General features: G+C 41.3%; 1 protein-coding gene across 1 annotated transcript in view; it reads right to left on the bottom strand.

Annotated features, from left to right (window-relative positions):
- Positions 1 to 9,135, bottom strand: part of LOC139413825 (carbohydrate sulfotransferase 11-like) — a 30,602-nt gene extending 21,467 nt beyond the window's left edge. The window contains exon 1 of the mRNA XM_071161615.1: positions 8,669 to 9,135. Coding sequence (XP_071017716.1) covers positions 8,669 to 8,762 — 94 coding nt within the window. The 5' untranslated portion in view covers positions 8,763 to 9,135. The remainder of the gene's footprint in view (positions 1 to 8,668) is intronic.
- Positions 9,136 to 12,988: the final 3,853 nt, after the last annotated feature.

The following is a 12,988-nucleotide window of genomic DNA, read 5'->3' as shown; positions in this document are numbered from 1 at the left end:
GGATTTGTCACTTCAGCCTGGTCCTTGCTCAGGATTTGCGAAAGTGTGGGGCATTTTGTGGTGAAGTGTTACTGTACATATATTTTTTATTGTGTTTTCTAAACACATTAAAACCTCCTTATGGAAACTGCGGCTGTGAGTCAAGGCAGCAGACATTTTAAATATGACCACTCCCAAACCTTTTATTTATTTTTTCTAATTAAAATGCCAGAAGTACAGGCAACGTCAGTATTATTTTTGAATGTACTGTCAGTCTAAATAACCTGGCAGAAAGTGGCTTTAGCTACTGTACTCCAGGAACAAGCAGAGATGACACATTGAACCAATAAGTAATCTTACCTTCCTGTTATTATCATTCAACAAACATGGAAAATTACACACAAAAAAACCTTCAAATCACTGTTTGTAGCTATTCCTCTGATGCATAAGCTAATTACAGAGTAGGTACACATTAGAGCCTAGCACTTACAACTGTTCATATGTCGTTTCATTGGCAAGCATTGCAAGCAGAATTGCTGAAGATCTAAGTCACGGACTATCACTCAGAATAAGATCATCTACTAGCTAAGTGAGAAAAATGTAAACAGTGAAAGCAGAGTAGACACCCGTCTATCCTACAAAGGGGTTTATAGCACTCCCCCTAAACCTATTTAATGCCAGCTGTTAAGTGCTATTGGTTTCCTTTTGACTAGGCCCCATGCTGATTCCCTCTTTCCCTCTCTGGCACATTAGCAATGGCTTAGTAGATGCAGAATATAGAAAGGCCAATCTTGCGTTACTCCTGTCCCTGCCATGAACACTGCTCTGTGTGGAAGTCCCTCGGGAAGCAGGGGCCCCTCCCCCTCCACAGGCTCTCCAGGTCTGCCAAAGAGAGTGCGCTTTAGTGAGAGACACACTGTGCTGTGTGGAGGCCGATCCCTGCTGTTGCCGCAATGTGTGTGAAGGGTGTTCGTGCGTTTGCACGGGCGCGTGTGTGGTATCTGTTTAACAAGAGTGAGAGTCTTAAAACAAAGTGTTAGCAGATGTGGTACAGGTATCTTCTTGGTCTTGGTCCTAGAGACACACTGTGTGGATTACAGAACATGTGGGGGCTGTTTTCCTATAAGCAAATTCGCTGGGGTAAAAAGAGTAGCAAAGCTGCTAGGCAGCAAGAGGTCCAAAAAGCAAATCAGGTCATGGTGTTCCACAAGGAGGGTCTTCCAGGTGGTGATTGGGTCATCACCAAGGTTTAAGTTTAATTCATGGATTGATTGCCCACCAGGCTGTCCTGGGAACACCTTGTGTGCTATGCCTGTCATGTGCTGATCAGGAGTCAAGTGTTTCGCCAAGTGAGGAGAACAAGGCTCTTAACCTCTTAAAATGTATCTAAATGTAATCGAAAATATAACCTAATCGAAAATATCCCCAAAAGTAATTATTCATCATGAGAGGTCTATAAACAATAACTAGTAATGCTACATACTCCAAGAAAGGTTAAAATCTCAACTTTCTGGAATTTAAAAAAATTAATTGCTGAGATGTAGCCACTTTTGAGGACACAAGCTCAAGTACACAGTACAAATTTGATTAAAAAAATATGAAAATAACATTTTATGATGTATTGCCTATTTAACAAAGCTGTAAAAATCAGGCTTGAAATTACATAATTTTTCTAAATACAACATAATCAATTTATAAACGACTAACTATACAATTTCACCTTCCATACAACTGTAAAATACATATTTGTATATTTAGTGTTAGAGAAAATGTGCATCTTTTCTAAAGGTCTCTCGATCAAAACGTCTTCCCCCACTGCTGTGAATGTCCCACAGAGCTTTAGCTTGGCTTCCTGAACTCATTAGGAACATGCCTTTCATCTCATTCTAACCTTGTCCATCTGTGCCAAATTTATGAATTATTTTAGATGAATGGCTATAAATCGATCTCTGAATGTGCTGCCGCAACAAAACCACTTTCTCCTGTTGCGTTACGATGTAAGGATTCCAGGCATATGCGTTGTTGGTGGCTGTAACGTAAGGTCCAGCCAGGGGTTGAAGGATAGTTGGAAGAGTGAATGAAATGGTAGGAGGGACATCCCAGCTTCAAGTGGTGTCAGATTTCCCATCCTGCTTCACAAGGGCAGAAGAGACATACTCCTGTGTCCATGAGAATCTATGGTGTCCACATATCGATTTATACTGTAAGTGAAAATGTCAGTCAGAACCTGTACCAGAACCACGCAGGTCCCCAAAACAGGAAATTTACATCTAATTAACGCACTCAGCAATTTCCCAGATCAAGGTTAAGTCAGCATAGGCAGATAAGGTGACCACAGATCTTGGAACATTTTTAACGCCAAAACTAACATTTGGATGACAGTGCAAGACTGACCGTAGATCAAAATAAAAAGCTTACGAAGCACATACAAATTATGCAAGACAAAAATCTGGAGAGAATTCCTTTTGGCATTCCCAGCAGTCATCTGTGTGTGAGAAGATAATCCAATCCTACGTGGGGTTTGTGCCTTGGTGAGAGCAGCTGGAAGTAATGGAGGCCAATTATGAACCAAGCCTAGAGTGAGCGAAGAAATACGTCTTCCGGAATCACAAAATAATCTAATCCTGGAGTGCTTGGTCATCATGAATATGCAGCTGGCAGGGGGAAAAGAACAGCGGGGCCTAATCGAGCTGTCATCAATATCCCAAGATGGCTACAGATCTGACGGAAATCCCAGGCAGAACTGATTTCACCTGGGACACTGAGTGCCATCGAGATCTACTTAATGAGAGACAGTCAGTCGTTATCGCTTCTGGGACACTACATTCTAGACTGAAGTCAAACAATGCCAAACACTTCAAAAATGAGAAACTGGAATATATTTCAAGACTGTGCTCCTACTCTTCTGACTGGAAGCAGGATGTACAGATTTACCCCTAAGGGGATTTTTATTAGTGTGTGGTGCTGCAGTTGTTCTTGACACTTGCGTGTCGAGCAGGTACATCTTATATAACCGCAATGCCCTTGAGTCAAGCCCAGGCAAGGCATGTATGAGGTGGGGACCAGCTTCATTGTGTAAGCTGATAGAACCAAAACATTTTTTGGGGGGGACACAACACTAAAAAAACACATGAATTGCACTATAACAGTGACTTACGGTGCCCACAAACTGCTAGGGCCTACATAAAGCTGTCCCAACAGCAGAGCTTTCTTTTCAACACCATGGAATGAATCCTTACCACCGCTACACCTAGCTATCAGCGGAGCCTTGTCTGGCAGCGAAAAAGTTAATTCAGCCTCATTTACTGCTTTTGAAAAAAACATAGCTGACAGGGCTGACTTGCTTACACAAATGTGGTTTCTACAGATAATTGAGATGTACATAGTACATACTATGGCATAAGGGTGGATAAGAGGCCATCAGTAATTTTGATTAAGACATTAATGAGTGAGCTAAGATGGATGTAGTCAATATAACTATTTAATCAGCACTTTTCTACTGTATTGCAACAGAATTCAGAACATGGGCTGTTCTTACAGTATTATCCCTGTACACCAAGTCACGACCGTAGGATTATAAACTTTGTCAAAGGCTACACTGGGGTGGCAGCGTAGCCTAGTGGTTAGAGCGTTGGACTAGTAACCGGAAGGTTGCAAGTTCACACCCCCGAGCTGACAAGGTACAAACAAATCTGTTGTTCTGCCCCTGAACAGGCAGTTAACCCACTGTTCCTAGGCTGTCATTAAAAAAAAAATGTGTTCTTAACTGACTTGCCTAGTTAAATAAAGGTTAAAAAGAAGTCTGGCATTCTTTGGATTTCTTTGGAACTGAAAAAAACAGGTTGAATCATGACGTCAGAGCTCTAGAAAGATGCCAGAGTTCACGACTTGGAATTCCGAGTTGGATGGCAGTTCAAAACATTTTCCAAGCCGGAGCTAGTTTTTTTCCCCCGAGTTCCAGACTTGAAGTCTGAGAATTCCCAGTTGTTTTGAACGTGGAAGAAGTCATGCTGGTTTGACAGAATGGCCAACCTCTTCTGGCCCATGGTGTTGCATGTGAATGTTTATCCTTTTTAAGCTTGGAAAAGAACCCTTAAAACCAGACTAGGACCACACACCCTCTCCACTGAATAGCAGGCTAGTGATTGCTTTGCAACACTTGCAGTTAGCCACTGATTCCTTCCAAACCACTCAATTTCCAACTTGTTGTGTAATGTTTATGTCCAATGGCTGATGAGCACCGATACGTTTCATCTATAATTTCTCTTCATATGACAAGGGTTGAAAAGGATTTGCCAGGAGATTGTCGACTTGACTCATGCCAAATCTTTTCAGTCTCCTGAGGGGGAATAGGTTTTGTTATGCTCTCTTCACGACTGTCTTGGTATGCTTGGACCATGTTAGTTTATTGGTGATGTGGATACCAAGGAACTTGAAGCTCTCAACCTGCTCCACTGCAGTCCCGATGAGAATGGGGGTGTGCTCGGTCCTCTTCTTCCTGTAGTCCACAATCATCTCCTTTGTCTTGATCACATTGAGGGAGAGGTTGTTGTCCTGGTACATCACGGCCAGGTCTCTGACCTCCTCCCTATAAGCTGTCTCGTTGATGTCGGTGATCAGGCCTTCCACTGTTGTGTCATCTGCAAACTTAATGATGGTGTTGGAGTCGTGCCTGGCCGTGCAGTTATGAGTGAACAGGAAGTACAGGAGGAGACTGAGCACGCACCCCTGAGGGGCCCCTGTGTTGAGGATCAGCGAGGCGGATGGGTTGTTACCTACCCTTACCACCTGGGGGCGGCCAGTCAGGAAGTCCAGGATCCAGTTGCAGAGGGAGGTGTTTTGTCACAGGGTCCTTAGCTTATTGATGAGCTTTGAGGGCACTATGGTGTTGCACGCTGAGCTGTAGTCAATGAATTGCATTCTCACATAGGTGTTCCTTTTGTCCAGGTGGGAAAGGGCAGTGTGGAGTGCAATAGAGATTGTATTATCTGTGGATCTGTTGGGGTGGTGTGCAAATTGGAGTGGGTCTAGGATTTCTGGGATAATGGTGTTGATGTGAGCCATGACCAGCCTTTCAAAGAACTTAATGGCTACAGACGTGAGTGTTGCGGGTCGGTAGTCATTTAGGCAGGTTACCTTTTAGTTCTTGGGCACAGGCACTATGGTGGTCTGCTTAAAATATGTTGGAATTACAGACTCGGACAAGGAGATGCGAGCATGCGCTGCCAGTTGGTCAGCGCATGCTCGCAGTACACGTCCTGGTAATCTGTCTGGCCCTGCGGCCTTGTGAATGTTGACCTGTTTAAAAGTCTGCGTAGAGCGTGATCACACAGTCTTCCGGAACAGCTGGTGCTCTCATGCATGTTTCAGTGTTATTTGCATCGAAGTGATGATAGAAGTAGTTTAGCTCTTCTGGTAGGCTCATGTCACTGGGCAACTCTCGGCTGTGCTTCCCTTTGTAGTCTGTAATAGTTTGCAAGCCCTGCCAAATCCGACGAGCGTCAGAGCCGGTGTAGTACGTTTCGATCTTAATCCTGTATTGGCGCTTTGCCTGTTTGATGGTTCGTCGGAGGGCATAGCGGGATTTCTTATAAACTTCCGGGTTAGACAGATAGATAGAATTATGGTCAGATTTGCCAAATGGAGGGCAAGGGAGAGCTTTGTATGTGTCTGTGTGTGTGTGGAGTATAGGTTGTCCAGATTTTTTCCTCCCTCTGGTTGCACATTTAACATGCTGATAGAAATTTTTTAAAACCGATTTATGTTTCCCTGCATTAAAGTCCCCGGCTACTAGGAGCGCCGCCTCTGAGTGAGCGTTTTCTTCTTTGCTTATGGCGGATAACAGCTCATTCAATGTTGTCTAAGTGCCAGCCTCTTGACTGTAGTGGTATGTAAACAGCTATGAAAAATAGAGATGAAAACTCTCTAGGTAGATAGTGTGGTCTACAGCTTATCATGAGATACTCTACCTCAGGCGAGCAATAGCTCGAGACTTCCATAGATATTGTGCACCAGCTGTTATTTACAAAAATACATAGCCCCTTGTCTTACCAGACGCCGCTGTTCTATCCTGACGGTACAGCGTATAACCAGCCAGCTGTATGTTGATAATGTCGTCGTTCAGCCACGACTCCGTGAAGCACAAGATATTACAGTTTTGAATGTCCTGTTGGTAGTTTAATCTTGCCCGTCGGTAATCGATTTTATTCTCCAAAGATTGCACGTTTGCTAGTAGAATGGAAGGAAGTGGGGGTTTATTAGATCGCCTACAAATTCTCAGAAGGCAGCCCACCCTCTGGTCCCTTTTTCTGTGCCTCACGCAAATCACGGGGATCTGGGCCTGTTCCCGTGAAAGCAGTATATCGTTCGCGTCGGGCTCGTCAGACTTGTTAAAGGAAAAAAAGGATTCTGCCAGTCCGTGGTGAGTAATCGCAGTCCTGATATCCAGAAGTTATTTTCGGTCATAAGAGACGGTAGCGGCAACATTATGTACAAAATAAGTTTTAAAAATATGTTACAAACAACGCAAATAAACAAACAAAAAACACAATCGGTTGGGGACACGTAAAACATCTGCCTTCTTCTCCGGCACCATTTTTACTGATAAATGGGAAAAGTTCTTAAAAACAATGTTGTAACAAGTAGAGCAACAGGCAGAGGTGACCATTATTTTCGAAAGTTTGATAAAAAGCCCCAAAATGTACTCTTTTAGGCTTACTTGGTCTCAGTATGGCTGGGCATGTCTGAATATGGCAATTGTATTGGCAAAGAAGGACCAAAGTGGGATAGGCCTCGCAGTAAAATAAATGCAGCAACAGCTGGAAACTCTCACCACATTATTCCACATAGCAGAGGAAACACTGAACCAATCAGACTGGTAATCAAAGTTTTCCTCCATTCTGGTCCACATCCCAAAGGGAAATGGAGACCGGTTTTGCCAGGAGGTAAAACATTAATGAAAGCTGTTGAGAGTGGGGTGGAGACGCAATACAACAATAACACACACTGTAAACACACCATCTCTGTGGTTTACTCACTAACAGCAAGGCATTGGAAGATGTGTTTATATCTGTAGTGTGGTGTAGGCCAAGTCTGCAAAATGACCAACTTTCTCACTTTAGTCAAATGACTAAGTAAATGGGTATACAGTCGCTATTTGGCACACCAAGAAAAAAAATATCTGACAAATATTTTTTTCTGTAAAGTGTGAATTTAGCCTCAGTATAGGTCATAAATTAAGACTTTTTGTTTGCATGATGTAAACTTTGATAAATAATGCATCGCAAACATCTCAACCAGCCGGCTGAGTTGCCCAATTAGAGTAAACAAATGTTGTATCGGAATTTGCTTTAAATCATCTCAAATATGACACATTCATTTACATTATGTCTGCTTCATGTAGGCCTAGTAAATGAGGACAAACTTCAAATAATAAAATTATACTTTTCTGTCAAAATATAAATATTAGAAAGCATGTAAATGAATGTGTTTACATTTTATATGCTTAGAATACCAATAAAATGACATGTACTGAACAATATTGTGAAACATATTGAAGATAACAGGCAGACAATGCATAATGTTATGGATTTGAAAGGAATTTGGTATTTGCACAAACAAGATCTAATTACAACATTTCTCCATTATCACTAGATTTAACACAAAGCTGCAATATGTACGTTTTTGAGCGACCCAACCAAATTCACATATAAATATAATTTATAGATCTGCCCATCTCATTGAAAGCAAGTCTAAGACACTGTACATCTGTTCTATGTGCCTAATTGCTATGCTTCCTGTTCTTATGTTTCGTTTTTTAAGCTGAAAAAATATATATTTTTGGTCATGGAAAATGTATTTTACAGCGGTTTAGATGGTACAATGATTCCCTACTCTATATTCACTTGTTTTGTCACAAACTGAAATTAGGCGAACTTAGAATTTTGCAACCAAGAAATGGTGTAGCAATTTTTGCATAGTGGACCTTTAACTAGGAAAGTCAGTTAAGAACAAATTCTTATTTTCAATGACGGCCTAGGAACAGTGGGTTAACTGCCTTGTTCAGGGGCAGAACGACAGATTTGTACCTTGTCAGCTCGGGGATTCGATCCTGCAACCTTTCGGTTACTAATCCAACGCTAGTTCCACTTGGCTACCTAATATATTTATATATTAAAAAAATGTAATTTAATTAAAAAATGTAAAAAGAGCTGCCTGCTAAATACTTGGTGGTAGCACCTTTGGCAGCCATTACAGACAGCTGTGAATAATTTTGAATACGATTCTACCAACCTTTACTCTCTTAGGGCAACATTTGTTTGCTCATTGCTCAAGCTCAGTACATTTGGTTCGGAATCATTCATGAGCAGCAATATTCAAACATTCTCTTCAGTTTTTTAAGCAGATTGAAGTCGGGGCTGAGACTGGACCATTCAGCAACACTATGAGAACACAGATGGCAGGAATGAATTGCTGTTGGCAAATATTGAGTGCCTATTACTGTACAATTAGGATACTTATTAATACGAAGAAGAAGAAGAAGACATCCCAATGTAGGGCATGCCATTTGAGAGCTTTAAATGTAAATACTGTATGTTTAAAAGTTACTCTGTATGCACAACACATGGTGAAACTATGAACCCTTATTAACGTCGGAATATAAAACGCTCGTGCAGGGCATTCGACTCACCTGGTTTCAAGTTGCTCTGAAAATAGAATATAACCATTATAAAACACCCCAAGCACGTCGCAAGAACCATCCGATTAACTTTGGGTTTTCTCATCCTGAATCTTAAGGAACGACAAAGCCGACCCAAATCCGTTTGTAATTCATGCGAAAAAAATGACCGTTCCACGCTCAAGTAATGTTAGGGATTTGGACATTCGAGAACATTGCCCGGGTACATATAGAACAGCCTCTTCTTCAAATAAAATTGCTGGTTGTTACTTGTGCAATTCGTCATGTTGATGTACATCCACGCATGTTCTGCGCCGTTGAAAAGTTGCAACTGTTCAACCACAAAAGGAGCGACACTTTACGGTATGTGAAGCCAGCAAATAATGAGTTGCAGACCCAACTGGTCAGGGGAAAAACACAAATGTATTTTTATGATGAAGGGTTTTATATGCCCGTTGAAGCTTCTTTCCAAACGTTTGGTTTTTTGTTAACTCTTTACTTTCCAGAAACATGGCTGGCACGTGGCATGGGGTGAATCATATGCTATACTGAACAAAAATATAGCAATATGAGCAGAAATAACAAATCCAGACAGAGTATCTCTGTCTGTAATAAAGCCATTTTGTGGGGGGAAATGAATTCAGATTGGGTGCACCCCTGCCCAGTCATGTAAAATCCATAGATTAGGGCCTAATGAATTTATATAAATGGACGGATTTTCTTATATAACTCAGTAAAATCTTTTAAATTGTTGCATGTTGCGTTTATATTTTTGTTCAATATACATACACCCACAAGAGTTTAGTTCGTGAAATTGGGAAAGAAATATGATGTATATTCAGTGAACCAATGCAAATGAATTCCTGGTATAAAATGAATGACTACAGTGATATTTGAATAGGCCTGGGTTTATTTTTTCTGCAGCTAGATACTAATGATCTAGCACCTATTGCACACAAGCTACATAAGCAAGTAGGGTAATTACAGTGTAGACATTGTTACATATACCCAGGTAAAAATCAGTTCTGGGCCATACACCACCGCTCACTACTACAGTGATATTTCAAATCAAATTTTATGTCACATGTGCCGAATACAACACGTGTACACCTTACAGTGAAATGCTTACTTACAAGCCAAGAAAGTATTTACTAAATAAACTGAAGTAAAAAAATAACAAATGATTAAAGAGCAACAATAAAATAACAGTAACGAGGCTATATACAGTGGGGCAAAAAAAGTATTTAGTCAGCCACCAATTGTGCAAGTTCTCCCACTTAAAAAGATGAGAGAGGCCTGTAATTTTCATCATATGTACACTTCAACTATGACAGACGAAATTAGAAACAAAATCCAGAAAATCACATTGTAGGATTTTTTATGAATTTATTTGCAAATTATGGTGGACATTTGGGAAAACACTGCTGTGAGGAACTTAAGGGAAAGTGTAATTGTAATGGGAGAGATTATTAAATACAAGGTTACATTTCTTAACCAATAGACATGGTTGGTGGGAGGACAGAGTAATGAAGCCATGATAGATTCTCAAAAAACTGTAAACTGTTCTCGTTTCACAATCAATATCCGTTTGGATATTTAAAACTAAACAAGACTTATGAAATAAAAGCAAAACCACACCATACTGTACAGTATGTGCTTTAAAAAGTTATGCGCTTGTTCATTTGGACTACACTTCGTGTAGCTTTCCCTCACAGAATTTCAATGATTTGACTGTTATAGACACTAAACATCACATAGTTGGAGCATACAAACGTTTCTAACATATCTTTTACCTTTGCCCTGCCTCTAAAGTCGACCTGTTACATAACACAAGAGAGACAAAAAAAATGATAAGTGGCTTCGATTTTTGACATTTTTGTTCTTGAGAATGTAAATCTCTAACATTGTTTTGGTTATTGGCATGATAGACTAGCAAGCCAGGGCAGTGTCTGCATTCCACCGTAATACTTATTGTCAGTGCTTCATTCTGCTGTGTCAGACCACATCTGTCAGAGAACTGGAAGCGGTGGGAGAGCAGGGACGAGGAGAAAAGACAACTGCAAACCAGTTTCAAATACACAGAGAAAAAAAGACGTCAATCATTAATACTGTTTTTGCCATCTTTACTGCAGAGCAAGCAGTATTTTAGTGATCATCTCAAAGTCAGCTACAACATCCCTTTTAGAGAGGATTTGGGCATGAAATATGAGTTTGCTAATTGGGGGACATTGACTAGCACTGGCCTTTGGTTACAAAATTGTAATTTTAGCAGTTGGTAGCAGTGGCTAGTTTAACTAAACCAAAGCATGCATTGCACTCTCTCTTTGTCCATAGACATTTCACGTATGGCCCAATCATCCCTATAACCCTGCAAGCTTGTATTTGAAAACAAAGGCCATGATGGTAAGGTGTAACTGTCACTCAAATGACAAGAAGGACAGCATCTGCTGTGGCAATAGTAGGGCAAAGGAGAACATTACAGGAAAGTGACACACACACACACACACACATAGAGAGAGAGAGAGAGAGACCCAGAGAGAGAGCGCGCTCCCTGGCATGGTCTCTCGCTCTGTGCTTGACACAGATCTGAGGCTGAGCACCCTTGTGATATTGTCGGGAAGTAAGAGCTCACTCTCTCCCCTCCCTTCTTCCTTCCCCACCTCCTCCTCCTCCATCAAACCATCCCTCCTCCTCCTCTAAAAAATGACACTCTGTCCCAGGATTCATTGCAAACACATTTTTGTCCAGATGAGGTGAAGGGTCCATTTGTTTATGGGTAACATGTTCCCAGACAGTACAACAAACTGAGTGAATGGCTCCACATAAAATGGGTAAATAAAAACAAACTCAGTAGGATTACAAATATGGGGATGGTTTGGTCTCTATGCAAAGAATTGTTCAGCTCTTTGTGGACACCAGGCACTAGTGAAACTGTACTGTCCCCTACTGGACAACAATGATAAAACGGTGAGATGTTGAGATGTCAGAAGACATACAGAAAACAAGAGGAGAAACAATGATTCTCCTTGTTCATACTTCCAAGTTTGTAACTGAATTGTTACTCCTTTTACATCTGTACTTATCTGCTATTAGTCATCTAACGCGCACATAGAATGGTCGGTAGAATGGTCCCACTTTAAAGCTGTAATGTGTAACTTTTTGGGCCACCCAACCAAATTAACTTAGAAACCGGAATTATAGATCTGTCACTCATTGAATGCAAGTCTAAAGAAATCAGTAGATCTGCACTATTTCTATGATTCCCGGCTTTGTACACCAGCTTCAAACAAATGAAAATATTTTTGGTTACCGAAAATACATTTCACAGCGGTTTGCACAATGATTCTCCAGGCATTGCTTGTTTTGTCACAAACTGAAATTAGGCAAATTATTAGAATTTGATCAACCAGGAAATGGCAGAGAGATTTATGAATATTGCTCTTTTAAACTAGCGTATAAATGCATCTTATAAAGACTCAAGGAAGCCTTCGTAAGATCTTTATTAGGCCTATATAAAATGCATCACTCTATATAGCACCTTGACTTTTCATGAGCAAGTTTGATCATTCAAAGCACCAGCAGAGGACACTTGAGTCCATACCACGCACCCTGCCATTGTTCGAACCATAGATAGAATCATAGGAAGAGGTACATTACGCAGAAATAAGAAATGATCACTCCACTCATACTAGATATAAATGTCATACTAAAAATAAATGTCCTCTCGCTGTCAACTGTGTTTATTTTCAGCAAACCTAACGTGTAAATATGTGTATGAACATAACAAGATTCATCAACTGAGACATAAACTGAACAAGTTCCACAGACATGTGACTAACAGAAATGGAATAATGTGTCCCTGAACAAAGGGCGTGTCAAAATCAAAAGTCTCCTCCTCATGGACAGCACCAGATTTGCCAGTTCTTGCTGTGAGATGTTACCCCACTCATCCACCAAGGCACCTGCAAGTTCCCAGACATTTCTGGGGGGAATGGCCCTAGTCCTCACCCTGCAATCCAACAGGTCCCAGATGTGCTCAATGGGATTGAGATCCGGGCTCTTTGCTGGCCATAGCAGAACACTGACATTCCTGTCTTACAGGAAATCATGCACAGAACGAGCAGTATGGCTGGTGGCATTGTCATGCTGGAGGGTCAGTTCAGGATGAGCCTGCAGGAAGGGTACCACATGAGGGAGGTGTTGTCTTCCCTGTAACTCACAGCGTTGAGATTGCCTGCAATGACAACAAGCTCAGTCCGATGATGCTGACACACCGCACCAGACCATGACGGACCCTCCACCTCCAAACCGCTCCCGCTCCAGAGGCCTCCG

This window comes from Oncorhynchus clarkii, chromosome 7 (genome assembly GCF_045791955.1).
Source record: "Oncorhynchus clarkii lewisi isolate Uvic-CL-2024 chromosome 7, UVic_Ocla_1.0, whole genome shotgun sequence".
NCBI classification, from domain to species: domain Eukaryota; kingdom Metazoa; phylum Chordata; class Actinopteri; order Salmoniformes; family Salmonidae; genus Oncorhynchus; species Oncorhynchus clarkii.
This window is presented reverse-complemented; position numbering and strand designations above follow the sequence as displayed.